Raw genomic sequence first — 21,308 nt, 5'->3', positions numbered from 1 at the left:
GAGTCCTTCACCTTTTGTAAACTAATCCAACTTTCAGTTGCTTCTGTTGCTGCTCAGCCAGCGGTTGTGCATTTGGGACTGAGATCTTTGTTGCTGCAGAAAAGTGTCTGAGCAAGTTCCCGACAGAGGGTATTGAAGCAGAAACGACAGCAGGTACAGTGATAGGCTATCGCAGTGTCAGCACCGCTCTCTGATCCAAAGAGTTTGTTGTGTTGCCCGCTGCCTCAGGTTACAATCCAGACCTTTGCTCTTGACTGCAGTGTTAGTTCCTGCAGCTGAGCTGGACTGAACGCTTTATACAGGGCGAGTGGTCGAGTTAGCGATTCAATTAGAGACAGTGCTTCGAGCACTGTGGGGCGCTGCCTTGCTATATAAATGTAAGTTGTGGTTGTTGCTCCTCACCATCGCTGCTGCTTCTCGCACGTTCAAGCTTTAGCTCTCTGTTTGGATTTCTTTGTGGCAAATGTTGCATTAAGCTCATCACACTGTCTTGTACTCTCCTTTCCGCAATCATTCACTGTGGCATTTGCCTACAAACGCAGTCACTGCACTTGACTGAGATTACTTGTAAACATTTTGAGATACTGAGAGACAAATATTTGAGATACAAAGTGGTGATAACGTGCTTTAAAAAAGGTTATTTGTCTCCATCAGAAGTCGCATAAGATTGTGTATAACTAGTAGGGAATACTACAACAAATTGCATTTATATAGCATTTTTCATCTCGGGAGGACGTCCCAGTGAGGGTTTGAACCCAAGCTGGGGGGGCATTTGAGAGGGGTGGGGGTCAAGGGGGTGTGGGGGAAAGATGACCAAAGACACGGTCAAAGAGCAAGGGTTTTAAGACGGAACTTGAAGGAGGCCAGGAAAGATGAAGGGACTTTGGGATGGAGTTCCAGAGGGTGGTGGCAGAGAGGCTAAAAGCCCGACACTGATGGTGGGGTGGGCATGGCAGTGGCTGTGAAGCAGCCCAGTGCTGTCAAGCAGAGGGAGTGGGTGGGTTGGTAAGGTTTAAGAAAGTTGTTGCTTTGGTTTGCAGGGTTAACATTTATACTACGGGCTTGTATATATATATATATGGAGTGGTCAGTCTATGATGGTGGAGTGTTCAGGCTGGTCAGTCTATGATGGTGGTCAGTCTCTGGTCAGTCTATGATGATGGGTGGAGGGAGCAGTCAATCTATGCCCGCAATGCCTCATGAGAGTAGGAAAAAGAGAGGATGGAGAAGCCCATCTGTCTCCCTCGCATTCTGTGATTGTAGCTGAGACCATACCTTCTTTTGGAAGAGAACTATATAAGAAGCGAAATACAGTATCATCTGATGCAGTCTGCTATGGGAAACGTAGAGCCCCGTGGGGAAGGGGAAAAAGAGAGAGAGATGATTCATATACAAAAAAAACGAGCATGAAAAGTAAATGTGCAAAATGTAGGAGGAAAAAACTAATTTTTTCTCTCTATTTTCTCAACCGCAACCCTCCCCACTCCCACTATCACCTCCTCCTACTAAATTGGACTTGTTGAGATGTTTGTCAAATAAAATGCAGTTTTAAATTGTTTGTTTCCATAATTCATGTGGAGCAGTGAGTATTTTTGGGTTGTGGTATTCATTTGATCTACAGAGATTTCCATTTAGGTGGAATGCAACTTCAAATTGTCACAAACAGAGCCCCAGAGGGGAGGTTGCAAATAGACCAGCTTTAATTATTGTGATGCTGAATGCCACTAAGTTCGAGCCGAGGAGTTCTAAATAGTGTTTGGACTGTTTGTTTGCTTAACCTTCTCCTCCCCGCCTTATCCCAAAACACTATATCCGTCAGAGAAGAATTAGCAAAACTGTCATCATATTGTACAATAAAATACTCTTCTCATCTCTTTCCCAGAACTATGATATGGAATAGTCTATAATAGTCCATTTCTGTTCACTTCATAACCTGCGGACAAATGTACTGCAGCAAACTGAAAGTACAGTTTCTACACTTGATAGGTGGTGCATATAGGGAAGCCTGTTATAATGCCCTGTGATACAGCACTGTCTCACTATTTGTACACCTCTATAAGGTACCCTGAGTCGTCTTCTCTCAAGACTGAAGAACCAGTTGTTGCTCATTCCTCTAACACCAAGGATCATCCTTGTTGCTCTCCTCTGCACTGCCTCTATGGCTTGGACAACCCCCGCATGTTGTGATGACCAGAGCTGTATTCAATATTCAAACTACAGTCTGACCAGACCACTGTACAGTCTGAGTAGGACATCCAGGATCTAAACTACAGCAACAACTTGCATTGATATGGTCCCACAGTGGTGGAGCCGAGACTAAGTCAGAGGGAGGTGACCATAGGAACAGTCGATGGGGAAGGTCCTCAGGAGTGATCTGAAAACGGGGAAAGAGGGGGGCAAGTCTAAACTCAATTGATTTAGCGCAATATAGCCCAGTATTCTGGTTGCCTTGTTTATTGTTGTCTCACACTCTTTTGTTGTAGAGAGCGACGAGTTAACTAACACCCCTAGATCTCTTTCAGCTTCCCCCTTGGCAATTTCAATCCCATCCATGGAGACTTGGCTTTCCTATTCATCGATCCTATATATAGGATTTATCAGTAGTAAAATTAATTTGCCAGTTATTGGCCCATATGCATACCCTATCAAGGTCCCTTTGTTGGACGTTTGCTGCCTCCTCTGATTCCATAATCCGTCTCTCCCCACCCCCCTCCCCCCAACCCCATCCCCCTCAGCTTACTCTGGGTCTGCAGATCTTACACGGAGTCCACTGAGCCAGGGTGACTGTGAAATGCAAATCATATTCAAAAAAACTATCTAGCACTACCAGTATATACAAGGGCAGGAGGGGAGTCACGATACTGCCTCCTAAGGCACCCCGCTTAGTCCCTCTCCCTATTTTACCTTAGCTCCCCTAACCGAGACCCTCTGGTTCCTTCCCTCTAGCCAATTCTGAATCCATGTCCATAGTCTTGATACCCGGTGACCACAGATTGCGAGGGAGTCTTTCATGAAATGTTTTATCCAATGCCTTTTGGAGTGTCTAGCTATACATCACATGGCTTCCCAGAATCAATTCGGGCAGTCACCTCAAAAAAGGTCAAGCTGGCTAAAAGTGCAGTGCGCATTGCACCAGAAGAGGATTGAAATGAATGGTGTTCGTAGAGAGAGAGAGTAAGGTTTTAAATTCTAGTTTAACATTTCTTATATTTTGGGCTACGGTTATTAATTTCTTGCACTTTCACAAGGATTTTGTGCTGATCTCTCTGGAGGGGTGGGATGTGCTAAGTGACCTTTCTTTCTCTACTAAAATAGCAGAGTAACTATAGCAGAATATGGATTTCACACATTAGCAGCCTCTCTGGAGCATATAAACTTTCCTTAAAATCCTATCTTTTTGTTCAAAAAAATCTGATTTCAAGTTCTCTTCGCACATCCCATGCGCTTAAGACTGCAAAATAGTGCTGGGGTTTCTCAGATTTCCAGCATGAATGTAACAGTAAATAAAACGGTTGGGGTAGAGTAAACTCAGGAAGTGAGCTGCTGAGAGCATCCCGCTGCTCCGTTTGCTTTGTGCTGAACCTGACTGCATCGAGACATTTTTCACTAGCTGCAGTTTCACTCGCACACTTTTGTTGGGGGGTGTGAACCCCTGAAGAGGCCACAATTACATAGAATCATACAAAGATTATTCGTAGAGACAGAAAGGAGGCCATTGGGCCCACTGTGATCATTGTTGCTTGCTCCCCACTGGAAGTATCTACTCTAAATCCAGTTCCCTGCTCTATCTTATCTTATACCCTTTGTCTGTGTGTGTGTGTGTGTAGTGGGTGGGAGGGGCGGGGGCAAGAGGATGCTGTACTGAGTGTGTGGGGGGGCTGGTACCAAATATGTGTGTGCATGGGGGTGTGGGGGATTGGCATCATGTGTGTGGGGATTGGCACTGTGTGTGTGTATGTGGGAAGGTGCATTGTGTGAGTGTGTGTGTCCGCGTGCGTCAGGAGATGGTGAACATGGGAGGGGGGAGAAGAGACCTGTTTCATCTGAGCTTGTGACTCTTAAAACGTCTTATAGTGCAAGTGACACTTGTCTGAGACCTACTAGTCTTGGACAAGAGTGCAGGATTTCAAAGTGAATTGATGCCCTGCTTATTATTTATAATAATAATAATAATTACATTTAATGCAGCTCACGTCTTCAACATCTCAAAGCACTTACAAGATTTTCTGTGAAGTGTAGTGGCTGTATTTGTAGATGAATGGGGCAGGTGATTTTGGCGCAGTAGTGTCCCACAAACAGCCATGAAATGAATGATCATTTTTTTTCTCTCTGGAGGATTGATAGTCAAGGGATCTTTAGTCTCACCTGAAAAAGCTGATGGGACCTTGGTTTATTTTCTTAGCCGAAGCACTGTACTGGAGTGTCAGCCTAGACTGTGAGTTCAAAGTCTTGTCTTGGGGCTTGAATCCACAATCTTTTGAGTCTTAAGCAAGAGTGTAGAATCCAAAACTCTGCAGCTCGTGTACTCTCGCGCACCAGGCTCCGTGACCCCATCACTCCCACCCTCACCCCACTCCCACTGGCTCCCCATCCCTTAGAGGATCGAATTCAAGATCCTCGTCCTCACTTTCAAGGCCATCTATGGCCTTGCCCCCTCCTACCTCTCTGACCTGCTGATTCCCTACCAACCTGCCCGCTCCCTCTGTTCAGCGGGCGGTCTGCTCCATGTCTCCCGCCCGACCCACCCTATCATCGGTGGACAGGCTTTCAGCCTCTCTGCCCACATTCTGGAACTCCATCCCACAGTCCCTTCGCCTCGCTTCCTCCCTTGCCGCCTTAAAGGCCGGTCTCAAGCCCTTCCTCTTCGATCGTGCCTTCGGTCGCTCTCCCACCTCTCTGCCTTCCCTCACCCCTACCCCACCCCTCCCTCATGCTCGGGTCCTGACCCCTGACTGTCCAGTGCCTTGGCACGTCCTCCCGACGTGAAAGGCGCTCTATAAATGTAATTTTGTTGTTGTTAACTAAGCCAGGCTGACACTGTAAAATAGAAACAGAAGTCGCTGGGAACACTCAGTAGGTCAGGCAGCATCTATGGAGAAAGGAAAGTGAGTCAACATTTCGGGTCCACGACCCTTCGTCAGGACTGGGGCGTGTTGGGAGGGAGAGGCTTTTAAGGGCAAACAGAAAGGGTGGGAGGGGGGCAGGGCAAGGAAGACAAAGCAGAAAATGGGGTAGAGACAGGGGATGATGGGTTAAAGAGGTGTTAATGATGCAGAGCAAAGATGGGGGGAAAGAAAACTTGCAACAAACCACACAAATCAGGGAGAGAAAAGGTGTGTCTGGGACCAAGACACACCTTTTCTCTCCCTGATCTGCCTGTTTAATTAAAAGAAGAGACCTATAATATTGCCAAAAAGATCTGAAACCTGAGGATTGAGAGGGCTTTAGAGATCAGCAAAGAGATAACCAAGAAAATGATTAAGAGGGAGAAAATGGAAGATGAGAATAAACTAGCTGGAGATATAACGACAGATTGTAAGAGCTTTTACAAGTATATAAAGAAGAAGAGATTAACAAAAGTAAATGTGGGTCCCTTACAGGCAGAGACAAGAGAAATTATAATGGGGAATAAAGAAATGGCAGAGTCACTAAACGAATACTTTGCTTCTGTCTTCACGTTGGAAGATGCTAAAAACTTACCAAACATAGTGGGGAACCAAGAGACTAATGTTTGTGAGGAACTTAAAGAAATTAATATCAGTAAAGTAATAGCACTAGAGAAATTGATGGGACTAAAATCTGATAAATCCCCTGGACCTGATGGCCTGCATCCTAGGGTTTTAAAAGAGGTGGCTGCAGAGATAGTGGATGTATTGTTTTTGATCTTCCAGAATTCCCTGGATTCTGAAATGGTTCCCGTTGATTGGAAGATCGCAAACATAACACCGCTATTTAAGAAGTGTGGAAGAGAACAAATGGGGAACTATAGACTAATTACGGTGGTAGGAAAAATTCTATAATTAGGGACGTAGTCTTGGGTCACTTAGAAAGTCATAATAATGAGTCAATGGTTTTATGAAAGGGAAATCGTGTTTAACAAATCTTTTAGAGTTTTTTGAAGATGTAACTAGCAGGTTAGATAGGGGGAACCAGTGGATCTAGTGTACTTGAATTTTCAGAAGGCATTCGACAAGGTGCCACCTAAAAGGTTGTCACATAAGATTATAGCTCAAGGAATTAGGGGGTAATATATTAGCATAGATCGAAGAGTGTTTAACAGGCAGAAAAAAGAGAGTAGGGATAAATGGATTCTTTTCAGATTGACAGGTTGTGACTAGTGGAGTGCCGCAAGGATCGGCGTTTGGGCCTCAACTGTTTACAGTCTACATCAATCACTTAGATGAGGAAGTAGAGCTTAATGTATCTAAATTTGTGGATGATACAAAGCTAGGTGGGAAAGTAAGCTGTGAGGAGGACACAAGGAAGATGCAAAGGGATATAGATAGGTTAAGTGAGTGAACAAGAATAATAATAATAATAATAATCCTTGCATTTGATATAGCGCTTTTCACGTCGGGAGGACGTCCCAAAGCGCTTCACAGAACACACTGTAAAGTGAATTGACTGTATATTTGTGGGCGAACGCGGCAGCCAATTGCGCACAGCAATGTCCCACAAACAGTCGTGGATTGAAAATGACCAATTTATTATTGTTTTGGTTTTGGAGGGATTATTATTAGGCGTGTGGAGTAAGGAAACTTGCCCAAGGTTTCGCCCTGCCTGGAATTGAACTCAGGTCTCTCGCTTGCAAAGCGAGTGCTCAACCACTGAGCTACAGGACACCACCAAGAAGGTGGCAGAATAATGTGGGGAAATGTGAAGTTATTCACCTAGGTAGAAAAAATAGAAAAGCAGATTATTTTCTAGAGGGGGAGAGATTAGATAGTATTTGTATTCAGCGGGATTTAGGTGTCCTTGTAAACCAATCACAGAAAGTTAGTAAGCAGGTACAGCAAGCAATTAGGAAGGCTAATAGCATGTTAGCGTTTATTGCAAAGGTTAGAGTACAAGAGTAGGGAAGTCTTGCTGCAATTGTATAGGGTCTTGGTGAGACTGCACCTGGAATATTGTGTGTAGTTTTGGTCTCCTTATCTTAGAAAGGATATACTCGGCTTAGAGGGGATGCAACGTAGGTTCCGACACATCACCTGTCTCCGCAAATACCTCACTCCAAAAGCTGCTGAAACCCTGGTCCATGCCTTTGTCACCTCTCGGCTGGACTACTCTAACGCCTCCTCGCCGATCTCCCCTCCACTACCATTCATAAAATCCAGGTCATCCAAAACTCTGCCGCCCGCATTCTTACCCGCACCAAACTCCGCTCCCCGATTGCCCCAGTCCCTGCCAGACTGCACTGGCTCCCTGTCCCAGAGAGGATCGACTTCAAGATCCTCACCCTTGTCTTCAAATCCCTCCACTCCTCTGCATCCCCCTACCTCTGTGACCTCCTCTCTTCTCACAACAGTCCCGTTGTCTTCGCTCCACCGGCTCCACCTCCTTGTCCCCCGAATCCGCCACTCCACCATTGGCGGCCGTGCCTTCAGCCACTACTCCCTGAGGCTCTGGAACTTCCTTCCTCACTCTCTTTGCCTCACCCCCTCTCTTCATGTTTCCAGGTCTCGGCTGAAGACCTGTCTTTTCGACCGCGCCTTTGGTCACCTTCCTCCCCCTCCCCCTGGCTCGTCCCCGGGATCTGTTATTGTGAAGCGCTCTGAGATGCCATCCGGAGTGGAGGGCGCTATATAAATCCAAGTTGTTGTTGTAGTAGGTTGGTTCCTGGGATGAGTGTGTTGACCTACGAGGAGAGGTTGAGTAGACTAGGCCTATATTCTCTAGAATATAGAAGAATTAGAGGTGATCTTATAGAAACCTATAAGATTCTTAAGGGTCTTGACAGAGTAGATAGTGTGAGACTGTTTCCCCTGGTTGGAGAATCTAAAACTAGGGGTCATATTCTCAGGATTAAAGGTCAGCCCTTTTGAACTGAGTTGAGAAAACATTTCTTCGCTCAGAGGGTAGTGAATTTATGTAATTCTCTACCCGAGAAGGCTGTGGATGCTCAGTCATTGAACATATTCAAGACTGAGATTGATAGATTTTTAAAAACTAAAGGAATTAAGGGATATGGGGATAGGGCGGGTAAATGGAATTAGGTTAGTAGATCAGCCATGATCTTATTAAATGGCGGGGCAGGCTCGAGGGGCCGAATGGTCTACTCCTGCTCCTATTTCTTATGTTCTTATAAATGAGTCACGAACTAGTGCTCCAGCACTCTTCCCTAAATCCCTTGGTTTTACTCCATTTCTCCTTGCCTTGGGTTATCTTGGGATGTTCTCCTGACGTGAAAGGAGCTATCCAAATGTAATTGTTGTTAATTTGTTGTTCATCCCTCCAAAACACTCTCCTTTTCTAAAACAAAATATATTTTGAATATATATGATACATATATATATATCATGGGCTGATAAAAAGAACTGGTAGTGAGGTGGCTGGTGCATAGAATTGGTAATGGAGTGGTATTCAGTTCTTCCATGTGGTGATTATCAGAACTTTATTGCATTGGAAATAAAACACAAGGACGGAATGGATTTGCTAAGCTGACTATCTCTCTGTCTCTCCTGCGTGCGTTTTCCTTCAGGGTCGGATGAGATTCCTGCACCAGCCTTGAGCGAGAGTCTAAACGTGCAGGATGCCACCACCGTCGGACTCTGTCAAGGTGGCCATCGAATGGCCTGGGGCCTTTCCCAAGCTGATGGAAATAGATCAGGTAAGAAGAGTTTGTATGTCCTTCCTATCTGCGATGGTAGCTTTCTATCAGAAGCGAGATGATTCTACCTTTTTGATTTGTTCACATGCAGTTGCTGAAACTTTTTTTTCTTTCCAGGCAAAAAATCAAAAGCAAAAAGTGCTGGTTTTGAAAGCAGAAATGCCTGTTTGTTCTGTGAATGTAAAGGGCAATGAGCGAAGAACAAATTTTGCAATAGTAACTCCTGTGAAAAAGTTCAAACCCTCCATTTTATATTGACCATACGTTATTCTGCATGAAGGGTGCTATGTAAATGCACATTATTGTTGCCCTCGAATGAGGTAACTGCAGAATCGATCAGCATGTTTAACAGGGAGGTGGATAATGATGTTAATACTTGCATTTGATATCGTATCTGATCACATCAAAAATCTCAAAACAGCTTCATAGATTATTTTGTAAAGGGCAGCTGCTGTGAATTTGCAGCTGAATCCCCCAGATAATTTGTGCCCAACAATGTCCCACAAATAGCTGTGAAATTAATATTGGTATTTTTTTATTTTGGGCGATTGTTAGGCAGGGCAACCAGAGAACCGCCATTCTCTTTTTCAAATAAGTGCCATGTGGTGAGGCGGTAGCGAGATCGGGCAATGTTGCAGAGCTGGGGGAAGGCAGAGTGGGTCACGGCACGGATATGGGGGAGAAAGGACAATTGAGGGTCGAACAAGACACTCAAGTGCCCGACTGGCTTGGTGAGGTGGAGTTTGCATCCGTAGACGCTGATGCTGGCAGTGCCTGAAGTGCGGAGGCACCGGCGCAAGCCAATCAGGAGAGCCTCGGTCTTGCTGACATTCAACCCTCATCCACGCATTTATCACATCTAGGCTGGACTACGCAAACTCCCTGCTTGCCGGTCTTCCCAGCTCTTCCCTCCACAAGCTGCAGATCATCAGGAACTCTGAAGCTTGTGTCCTCTCCCGCACCAGGCTCCGTGACTCCATCACCCCCACCCTCGCCCGGCTCCACTGATTCCCCATCCCCCAAAGGATCCAATTCAAAATCCTCGTCCTCGCCTTCAAGGCCCTCTATGGCATTGCAACTTCCTACCTCTGTGACCTGCTATCCCCATTATCAACCCCCATTATCATTATTCCATTCCTCCTGATCCCAACCCCCCGCTCGGGTCGAAATCCTTGACTGTCCAGCACCTTGGGATGTCCTCCTGACGTGAAAGGCTCTTTCGGCTGTATACAAATGTAAGTTGTTGTTGTTGTTATCGACTTCCTCTCCTCTCAGGACCACCTTCACAGTTCTGCCCTTACCTGGTTTCATTCTTACCTTTCCCATTATCTCCACTTTGTATCCATTAACATCACGTGCAGCGATCCCCAGGGCTGTGTCCTTGATCATCTCTTCTTTAATTACATGCTTCCACTCGGTGATATCATCCTCAGGCATGGGGTTAACTTCCGCGTTTGTGCGGATGACACCAACTCTGTCTCTCTGCCTCCACCCTCGACTCGAGGACCACTGCTGTCCTGATGGATTATCTTGGCAGATATCAAGTCCGGGATGAGAGCCAATTGTTTTTTCTAGATGAATGCCGATAATGTCCCCCTACTTGCCTCTCGTCAGTGTCTTCTCATCTCAGGTGTTGACAGGATCACTGTTAATGATCACCATTAGCTCACTGAGCCCGTACAACATGGTGGAATCTTGTTTGATCCCCAGCTGTCTTTTAAACCCTGAATCTGCCATGACCCATTCTACCTTCCCCCACCTCTGCAACATTGCCCACCTCTGCCAGCCACAACCTCTCCCTTCAGGTCACCAAGACCCTCATCCATGCTTTGAACAACAACAACAAATTACATTAGTATCGTGCCTTTCAATTCAGAAGGATATCCCACACTTTTGTCAAGTCCAGGCTTGACTATACTAACTCCCTGCTCGTCGGCCTTCCCAACTCTTCCCTCCACAAGCTAGAGATTATTCAGAACTCTGCAGCTCGTGTCCTTTCCCGCACTAAACTCTGTGAGCTGATCCCCCTCATCCTCGACCGGCTCCACTGGCTTCCCATCGCTCAGGATTGAGTTTAAGTTTCCTTACTCCACACTTCTCTGTTTACTTAGCAGTAAGTAAGAACCCGTTTGTTAGTTGATTGGTGGATTGCTTTTCCGGAGGTAATAATCCCGTCAAAAAAAAATTATAATTTGGTTATGGAATCCACGACTGTTTGTGGGACACTGCTGTGCGCAATTGGCTGCCATGTTTCGCCCACAAATATACAGTCAATTAAATATATTAAAAACAACAAAATGACATTTGTATAGTGCCTTTCACGTCAGGAGGACATCCTCGCTCTGTGACGCAACCCCAGGTGAAGCGCGCTATATGAATACAAATCGTTGTTGTTCTGTGAAGCGCTTTGAGACGTCTCAAAGATGTGATTAGGCCCTATATCAAATGCAAGGGTTATTATTATTATTATTATTGTCTGTCTGTTCAGTTGGACATTAAAGATGATGCAAAGTGAAAAGAGAAGGGTGTTTCTCCCGGTGTCCTGGCCAAGAAACCCTCAGATAAAATTGATAATTCATTTCCTCACTGTGGTACATTGCTGTGTGCAAATTGGCTGTAATGTTTGGCCGGAAATACACTTCATGTGAAGCCCTTTGAGGTGTCTTAATGATGTGATAATGCACTATATCAAATGCACTATATCAAATGCACTATATCAAATGCACTATATCAAATGCACTATATCAAATGCAAAGATTATTATAAAGGTAGATCCAAGATTAAACAAAGACTGAGGTTAGGCACAATATTATAATCATTGTTTTGTATATGTAATGTCAGACAATGAGGCAGGCATGTGCGTGTGTGATTCAGAATGTTAAAACAATATTTCTAAACCTTTTCTGCTGAAAAGTTGCTGTTGAAGAGCTTCTATTATCGTGAAACAGAGTATAAGTCCCTCTCCTGAATTAATTTACCATTTAGCTGAAAGCTCTTAGATTGAACTGATGCGAGTTGCTCTTTTCTATTCCAAAAATATAATCGCACAATAATAATAATCCTTGCATTTGATATAGCGCCTCCTTATGTCATGGAGATGTTTCAAAGCGCTTCTCAGAATATACTGTAAAGTGGTTTTGACCATAGAATTGTGTGACTCTAAAACCAGACTTCACAGTACATCACCGCTTTGATTTATTTCGCATACACACATGACGCTACAGTGCAGACTCTCCTGTGTGCAGGTTGTCATCAGAGGTGTGTGTGTGTGTGTTCTCTTCAGGTTTGCACGGCTGGCAAAGTGGAATTTGGATTCCAACGGTGAAACTCCAGGGGACTGGTGTCTTGCATTAGCGCCCGTGTATCAAAGACACTAATTCTATTTTCCCTGGTATTTTTGCAGAAAAAGCCATTGGCCTCAATCATACGAGAAGTCTGTGATGGGTAAGTGCTGCTGAATGTATTCCAGTGTCTGTGCGTCCCAAGCCCGTTGCACAATACACACGTTGTTGAAGAATTTCTTTGCTGTGGATAAGGATTGGGCTGTTATGAGGTGACAGTGAGTGCCTCAGTGACTGACTCAATGAGCCCTGTCCTGGGGATGGTTTGTGCTAGTCTTAACCAATAATAATAATAATAATAATCCTTGCATTTGATATAGCGTCGGGAGGACGTCCCAAAGCGCTTAACCAAGTGACTTTATCTGAACTTGATCTCAGTCAGGATGTTGGAGGAGAGGCTGCAGGAGCCTCCTCACAGGAAAGGAGGTAGAGAGGGAGACACAGTAAGTGGGCCCGTGACCAGATGTTTCTGTGCAGTTTCCTTCCATTCAGCTCGAGTGTGGTGTCCACAGACTTCTGAGAGTTGATTACCTGTTGGCCCTCTTGTTTCAGGAAAGGTGATCACTTACTTCAAAGTGAGGAGGAACAGGGGGGATTAATGAAAGAGAAATGTCAGGGATTCTGGATTGAGTGCTTATTTGGGAATCCATGAGATGTAATCATTCACAGTGGATCTGTGCCAAAGCCTAGAAGAGGAATAAGGAAAAATACTGTTTGTTTTAGCAAACGTGAACTTAAACGCTTCAGTGACCTACATTATTCCAGATCCATGTCCATCCTGAATGTCCCTATAGGCTCCATTCACCACTGCTGTGTGATATTGGGTTTGAAAGTAAGCACTATTCAATAAAATGAAGTGAAAATTGCTGCACCAGCTGAAACTGGGATACTAGTCTGACAGTGGATCCAATGGAAGTCCATTCTGATTTAGTTTCAGATTCGATATTTGATGGTTTTATGGTGAATTGCACCATCTCATATGGGACTGAGCTACAGTACAATACTCAGGAAGTTCACAAGTTAAATCCTGGTCTGGGCTGAGGCAGCTGAACTGGGGCAGTAGTATATAGAGTATTACTATCACACAGTGCCCCGGCCTAGGAGAGAAAAAAGAATAGACAGCAAAGTGGGATGGGGGGTGGGAGAGTCTCATTCCAAGACGTGAGATTTCACTGCTCTTACCCTTTAAGATCATTCTGACGTAAAATTAAATTTTTAGCAGAATTTGTGGAAAATTCTTAACTTGCCATCTGCTTTTCCTGCAGTTCTTTTTAAACAAAAGTTTCCAAATTAAGACTGAATTTTTCAAGAATTTTCCACAATGCTTCAGAATCTCTAAGTATCAGCTATTTTGTGGTGTCGCAGAGTGTGGCTAGGAGCAATTTTGGCTTCTGATTTCCATCCAGTGAGTTCTGCTTGAAAGTGCGAAGTGTCAGAAGGCTGGCAGCAGCCACGGAAAAGCAGCGTGAATCTTTGCTTCCCGGGTATTGTTCCAAGTGGAGCAATGCTCTGCTCTGGACCGGTCTCTCTAGTGACTGTCTGCCTGCTCCTTGTGAGTTCAGACAACAAGTGTTGGCTGCTTATCATAACTGTGGCAGAGCTCCAGAACTGAGGCCCAAGCTGAGCCTGACTTTATCTGACACTTGAGTTCATTTTGCTACAGGAGTCACTGGAGAGGTATCAAGAGTGCTATACCCCAGAGATTCCTCGCTCCTCTCCAAGCCCAAAGGCCCGATGTCTTGGTTGAGATCAGCTGCTTTCCCAGTCTGAGTGGCTCAATTTCACACTGTGCAGAGGCATCACTAGTTGAGCCACCTGGGGAAGCTTTGCGAGAAAGACAATTGAGAGATTTGTACGTTTTGAATAGATATATTATAACATATAATAACAATAATACTAAATAACCGTGGTATTACTGTCGTGCCCTCCTTTTGACTTCTTTGCCCCTCTGCCGAAGACATTGGACGCGATTTGTAATGACTAATGAATGACGCGATGTGAAAATTTATTTTTTCTATTTTGTTTTGAAAATGAAGCTGGACTCTGGTAAACCCTGAAAATTATGCTCTGCAGCATGCAGACAGCAACAACTTTTACATCACAGAAAAGGTAAGTATGTATGAGAGAGAAAGAGAGAGAGAAAGAGAGAGGGTGATTTCGATTCATTCATTTAAAATGTATTTTAAATGTCTGTGACTTTTATTGCATCTTACCATGTGAATCTCTACTTGCAAAAAAAAGGAAAGATTTTTGTACCGAGGTATAATTGTAGAAATAATTGCAGAAATAATGGAGTCTGACTTGCTGTGTTTAATGGGGGACTCCAATGAGGAATCAGAGTTGTACAAATGGGGACTCTTTAAAGTAAGAGTGGTCAAGGCCAGGACTGGAGTTGTCTAAAAAACAGCGTGATGCTGTGATGGGAAGATGGTAGGGTGGGTATTCTGGACCGATGACAGGTTGAGACAGACAGATTAGTTGAATGGGCAAAGAAAAGGAAAATGAAATTTAATACGGACAGTTGTGAGGGTGTAAATTTTGTGAGGAAGAATAAGGACAAAAACTATATTTTGGTTGCTAAAGGGAAAGGCAGGTGGGACAAAGCTGTCAAAAAAAAATGGAATCTAACGTTTTATGAATAGGGGTAGAGAATGTAAAAGCAGCGAGATAAGACTAAAGTTACATGAATTGTTTTAGACTTCAGTTTGAATACCAGTATTGGTGACCCCACTTTGGAAAAGATATCAAGGCAATAGAAGAAGTGCAGAGGAGAATTATTAGGATGATACAAAGATGATTGAGCGGTGACCTGATAGAGGTCTTTAAAATGATGAGAGGTTTGGTAAGAGTCAATCGGGAGAAATTATTTCCACTGGTTGGGACGTCAGTAACAGGAGGGCATCAATTTAAGATAGTGAATGAGCAATAATAATAATCCTTGCATTTGATATAAGGCCCTCATCACGTCTTCGAAGTCTCAAGTCTCAAAGCGCTTCACAGAATACACTGTAAAGTGAATTAACTCTATATTTTGTGGGCGAAACGCGACAGCCAATTGCGCACCTCAGTGTCCCACAAACGGAACTAGACAAACACCTTAAAAATAGTCAGCTTCAAAGGCTGGTAAGTGGGACAAGAAGGACTGCAGGAGCCAGCACAGACACGATGTACCAAATGCCTTCTTCCATACTGTAAATTTCTATGGTTATTGGGCCAAAGGGCCTTTCTTCACCTGACTGATCTTGTTATCTTGTGTGACCTGCCAACTAGGCTCTGACTCGATGACAAGTTTTTGCACATCAATAGGTGGAATGCTATCTGGTTTAGATATCCCTAGTCATGGTGATGATGAGTTTCTGCATATGTTGGCCATCTGGCTGAGCGCAAAAAAAATGTTTTACTATATTCCATATTATCAGCATTTTTTTTTACTAGAACTAGATTAAAGAGCAGTCGCTCTGGTGAGAAGATAAACATAAAGAAAGGTCATTCCAAAAGTAATAAATGTTTTCATCAGATTAACCAAAAATTCATAAGAAGACTCTAGTTCGGGGTGTTACCCTTTACCATAATCTGTAACGATTCAGCTGGAGAAGATGAACATTTTAAAGCTCTTATACATCTTAACAGAGAGCAATGAGCAGGGAAAGGGAGATTTAAGGATTTTAACCCAAAAAGCACACTCACAGAGATAGATTTTTTTCAAGAGGATTTTGGAAGTGGAGAGAAGATATGAGGCAAAGAGATTTGGGGAGAGTTCTGGAGGAAAGTGTCACGTTGGCTGAAGGCTTGGCCACCAGTGTTGAGATCATAGAATCATAGAATTATACAGCACAGAAGGAGGCCATTCGGCCCATCGTGTCTGTGCCGGTTCTTTGAAAAGAGTTATCCAATTCAATCCCACTCTCCAGCTTTCTCCCCATAGCCCTGCAAACTTGTCCTCCCCAAATAATTATCCACTTCTCTCTTGAAAATTGTTATCAAATCAGCTTCCACCGCCATTTCAAGGCAATGCATTCCAGATCCGAACAACTCACTGTGTGAAAACATTTTTCCTCCCCTCCCTCCCCTCTGTTACAATAACAACAACAACAACAAGATTCCATTTATAAAGCGCCTTTCACGTCGGGAAGGACATCCCAAGGCGCTATACAGTTGGGTCAGGACTGTGTGAGTAAAAGGTCAAGAGCTGGAGGAGTGGAAGGTTAAAGAAAAACCCTCCAACCTCCCTGGCCTCTCTCTCAAACTCCTCGAACCAGCACGCAACCTTGGTGTCTGGTTCAATCCTTAGTTTTCTTTTCTCCCTCACGTCTGGCCTTTTCCTTCTTTTCTGCCTCTCTAAAACACTCTGGGACACTACCATGCGTGAGGGACACTATATAAATGCAAATTGTTGTTGTTGTCCCGATGTCACACCCAACGCCACTGAAACACTCATTCACACCTTCTTTACGTCTCACTTAGACAATCCTTGCTGGTCACCATTCGCAAGCCAAAACTCATCCAAAACTGCTACCTACAACCTCACTTGCACCAACCTCCTCACTCTTGTCAACCCAGTCTTCGCTAGCCTCCCTGACTCCCAGTGGATCGATTTCAAGGCCCTCACCCTAACCTACAAATTCACCCTTCCCTGTCACCCCCTTATCTCTCTAATCTCCTCCCCCACCCTCAGCTAACACCTGCTTCCTTCCTGCCCTCTCCATGCCATCAATGGTGGCCGAGTGAACCCTCACTTTCAAACTCCCCCAAATTCTGGAATTCCATCTGTGCATACGCTTATTGCCACCCTGTCCTCTTCCCTCCACTTTGCAACCTCATCCCTCTTAAAGGTCCTGAGACACTACATACAGTATATGAAGGGCACAACATAAATGCAAATAGTTGTTGACTAAAATTGAAAAACTCACTAACGAGAGCAGTTCACTGCCAAGTGGGAAATAGACCAGTCTATTGATTGCCCTTAATGGTGAGTTACAGTACAAAATTACATTTGTAAAGCGCCTTTTACGTCGGGAGGACGTCCCATCTGCTGAACAGTCAGGGATTAGGACCCGACCCGTTGTGGGGGGTGGTTAGGATCAGGGAGGGTACAGTGGATACAGTTACCCACTGTATCTGATTTAATTTTATATTGAGTGCAGCTTGGGATGGAGAATGTCTTCATTATAGTTTCCAATTAGCTGTGGGAAATTAGTATGATGTGCACTGAAGAGTCTGCTACAGCCTTAATTCTATAAAGGAGGGTGTCTGCCACCATGTGGCTAGAGTAGAACATAGCATTGGGTTTGGTTAATCATCCGCTTTGAGTTTGTGGCATGTTCTGTAATCCATGGATACCTGCAGGGATGAATTAGATTTTTTCTGTTGCAAGATTGATTTAGACAACGAAGGCCCTTCTTCTCATCCTTCCGTCATGTTCAAATCACAGCATCAAGCTGTTTATTAAACAGCTTAGTGCCTGGACTCTTAGTGTTTCTGTGTCTTGGTCTAAACCCAACAGATTTGCGATACTCTCAAGACATGGTTGAGTACTGATTGGAGGTTAGATGTGTCCACAACAGAGTTTAGAAGAATTTGTTTTACATAAAAGGTTGCTAAAATGTGGAATTTCTGGCCATAAATGACGACTGAAGCCTTGTGGATCATTACACTTAATAGAGAATTGGATAAATATATGAAATGGGGGAAAGGGAAAGAGCAGGGGAATTGAAATAGAGACTATAACTCCAGTGGAGAAGTTAGCACCAGCGCAGACACAATGGACTGAATATCTTCTTCTGTTCAGGAGGTGTCCTGTGGCTCTATGAAAGTCCTCTATATAGAACTGAATGCAGTAGGTCTCACTCACTGGACATAACCAGAGAAAGGCGAAGCTGAAGCTCTCATTCTCTGGCATGAGGTTTGACCTTTGGCTCACCTTCCATTGACATATAATGGAGAAATTTAGTTTGTGAAATCAACCCACAACTCCCACAATGGGTATTTATGTGTCCTGGTCAACAAATCCCCCAAATAAAAATGGTCACTCACTTGTTAGCTGTTTGTGGGACACTGCTTTGCAGAAATTGGCTTCCATGTTCACCCACAAAATATCCACTTTATAGTATGTCCTGTGATGCGCTTTGAGACATCTAAACAACGTGATAAGGTGCTATTTCGAATGCAAGATTATTATTATTCCCTGTGTTCTTATATGTTATTGAATGGTTTTTCCATTTCCGGATAATTTTCATATTGACCATAGATACTGTATTTGATCTACTGTGCAGCACTTTGACACGCTATCCTGTGTGAAGGGCATTATATAAATGGAAGTTGTTGATGTTCCATTGCATAATTTCAGCAATCCACAGTGAACTTGCTTCCTCGTCTCAGGACATTTTAAATCCTATGGATTTTTGCCCCACTTGCTTTTGTGGACATCTCTTATTTATTAATTGTACCAATAGCGCACACCTCATATTTTTAATTATGCCAATTTTTAAGTTGCTAGCTGGTACCACATGATGTTCTCCTAATGTAATCTGCAGATTAGTGGATTCATATTCACATTGATTGTTGAATCTTTGTTCCTGATTCCAGTTGACAGTAACTCAGGGTCACTGGACTGCTGCATCCTCTCCATATCAAGTGAACACAAACCCAATTGATTCACTTAGGACTGATACCACAGGCATTGTGGCATCACCTATGGAGTTATACAGACAACTTCCACTCTCTGAATATGGGTCCCGATATCATCCAGGCTGGCTGGAGAGGAATTGGAGAGGGAACTAGCCTGGGTTGAATTTGTGTATAGTTCATTTGCGGTATTGGCAGAGGCTGATGCATTGAGTGAGAAGACCCCGAGGGAGGAAAATAGTAACTTGTCATGAGTGGTAGAACTCTTGCCTGTGAGTCAGAAGGTTGTGGGTTCAAGCCCCACATTGGAATCACATTCTCTAAGATGACACTTCAGTGCAGTGCCGAGGGTTGTTCCATTGTTGGAGGTGCCTTCCTTCGGGTGAGACATTAATCCAAGGTCCTGTCTGCCTGTTCAGGTAGATGTTAAGGGTCCCATGGCACTATTCGAAAAGAGAAGGGAGTTCCTCCCGGTGTCCTGGCCAACAATCCCCTGAATAAAATTGGTCACTCACTCCATGGCCAGTTGTGGGACACTGTTGTGTGCGAGCTAGCTGCTGGGTTTCGCCCACAAAATACATAGTCAATCCACTTTACAGTATATCCTGTGAAGCTCTTTGAGGTGTCTCGATGACATGATAAGGCGTTATATCCAATGTAATGGTTATTATTATCAGAATAGTGGTGTCTAGTAGTGGATGGTTAGTGCTGGGTCCGTTAGTGACTGGAAATCTTTAAGCTATGATCTAAAATGAATCCAACCCTCTATCATTTTTTTCCCTCTCCAGAACCGTAATGAAATAAAAAATGGAGCGATCCTTCGATTAACCCAATCTCCAGTAAGTGGCTTATGCAGCCTTTATAGTTCTTTGACCTGATCAAGTTTGGTTTGGGACAAGGGTTGGTAATGGTGGAGGTGGGGGAAGGTAAATTACATGTTCTCTGCTTTCATCTAGTCCCAGGCTGCAGAGGGACTTCACGGGAGGATCCAGTCATCCAGCATGGATGCTAAGTTGGAAGCATTGAAGGACCTGGCTAGCTATTCCCGTGACATCACCTTTGCGCAAGAATTCATTAACCTAGATGGTATCTCTCTGCTAACTCAGATGGTGGAAAGTGGCAATGAGTAAGTATCTCTACACCTGAACATAGCAAGTGTATTAAACTATCTGAATGTAAGCAAATGTATTAAACTCTCAGTTGTCTATCCCGCCCTTCCCCCTGGGGGGAGGGGCAATGGGGAGTGAAAGAAGTGCAGGAGAAACATTTTTAGGTTCATATTATCATGGTGGGAAAGTGCCAAAATCTACATTCCTCTCTGTGAAACTTTGATTAAGGGCAATAATGCAACTTGTGATACGATAATTATCATTGCAAGCTATGCAGTGTCAGCTGGTTAAACTCCAGCACTAAACACACCCTCTGGGCTCCCCAAGCCTTGCCTCTTGCCAGCGTGTGGTTTCATACTCTCTAGAATTAAGTAAACAGGTGTGTCCCTCCAGAGGGAGAGTGTGCATTCCATTACAGACACATGGACTTGTCCATGTACAGGTGGTATATATGAAGTCTCAATCTGGTTTGGTTATTCATGGAATGATCGGTTTCCGCATATGTCAGACACCTGGCTGACCAAAAAACAATCAATCCTACACACCAAACCATGGGGTAATAACAGTCCATGGTTTTCACTACTGTGTGGTGACCCCCCCCATCCCCACCGGGTTTTGGCATAATGATTTGGTGCCTTGGGACACCCTCCTAACATGATAAATGTTATACAAATGTAAATGTGCTGTTGTGAAGAAGAACCAAAACACTGAGCTGTGTGATCAGCAACAAGGCACCTGTCTCATTACTATCCATGCCATCGCTAGGAACAATGTTAACACTAGCTCCGAGACCAGCGCTATGCTGTGTGTGTATGTGTGTGTGTGTGTGTGAGTATGTGTGTGTGGTGGGGGGGGAGATGGCCATTCCTGAAGCAATCGGTAACTGTTGTTTGGAGTTGACCACATTTCTGGTCTGCCGCTTGATAATTACCAGATCATAGGTTGAAGTTGCATTTACATTAATTAATGATTACATAGCAATTCAAAGAAATGGCTGCGGTTTCAAACACTGAGATTTAATTTAACGTGTGCCATTCATTCTGGCCGAAATTACCTTTTTGAGTCTTTGCACCATCCTGTGAATTAAAATTATTTGCATAAAATGGTCAGACTCAGTATCAGCTTTGTTCCGGGGAGGGATTGGTGAGCATTTTGTGCATAGCATCACTTGTTGAATGCTCTTTCCCCAAATTTTGGTGGTGACTCTTTTGGCATCCATTTGTGCCGTGAGTTTGCCATTAACTACCTCAGCTACTGGCATTCTCTTGTTTTGTATAACCTGTGTTAAGGGGAGAGGAAGGTGAATGTACAAAGTATTAAATGTGAACAGGTTCAACAAAAGAAAAGGAAGAAAAGGAACTCAAAAGCAGAAGGAAGACTAAGCAGGACTGAAATAAATCAGACACA

The 21,308-nt window shown here is 44.0% G+C and overlaps 1 protein-coding gene across 2 annotated transcripts in view; it reads left to right on the top strand.

The window, feature by feature from the left end:
* Positions 1-21,308, top strand: part of elmo1 (engulfment and cell motility 1 (ced-12 homolog, C. elegans)) — a 153,291-nt gene that overhangs the window by 6,545 nt on the left and 125,438 nt on the right. For both annotated transcript variants that reach the window (XM_007889707.2, XM_007889706.2), the window contains exons 2-6: positions 8,699-8,827; positions 12,231-12,271; positions 14,205-14,277; positions 19,581-19,631; positions 19,749-19,918. In XM_007889707.2, the coding sequence (XP_007887898.1) occupies positions 8,750-8,827; positions 12,231-12,271; positions 14,205-14,277; positions 19,581-19,631; positions 19,749-19,918 (413 nt within the window). In that variant the 5' untranslated portion in view covers positions 8,699-8,749. The remainder of the gene's footprint in view (positions 1-8,698; positions 8,828-12,230; positions 12,272-14,204; positions 14,278-19,580; positions 19,632-19,748; positions 19,919-21,308) is intronic.

This window comes from Callorhinchus milii, unplaced genomic scaffold (assembly GCF_018977255.1).
Source record: "Callorhinchus milii isolate IMCB2004 unplaced genomic scaffold, IMCB_Cmil_1.0 Scaffold2, whole genome shotgun sequence".
Taxonomy (NCBI): domain Eukaryota; kingdom Metazoa; phylum Chordata; class Chondrichthyes; order Chimaeriformes; family Callorhinchidae; genus Callorhinchus; species Callorhinchus milii.
The sequence above is the reverse complement of the archived record's forward strand: the minus strand, read 5'-3'. Positions and strand labels throughout refer to the sequence as shown.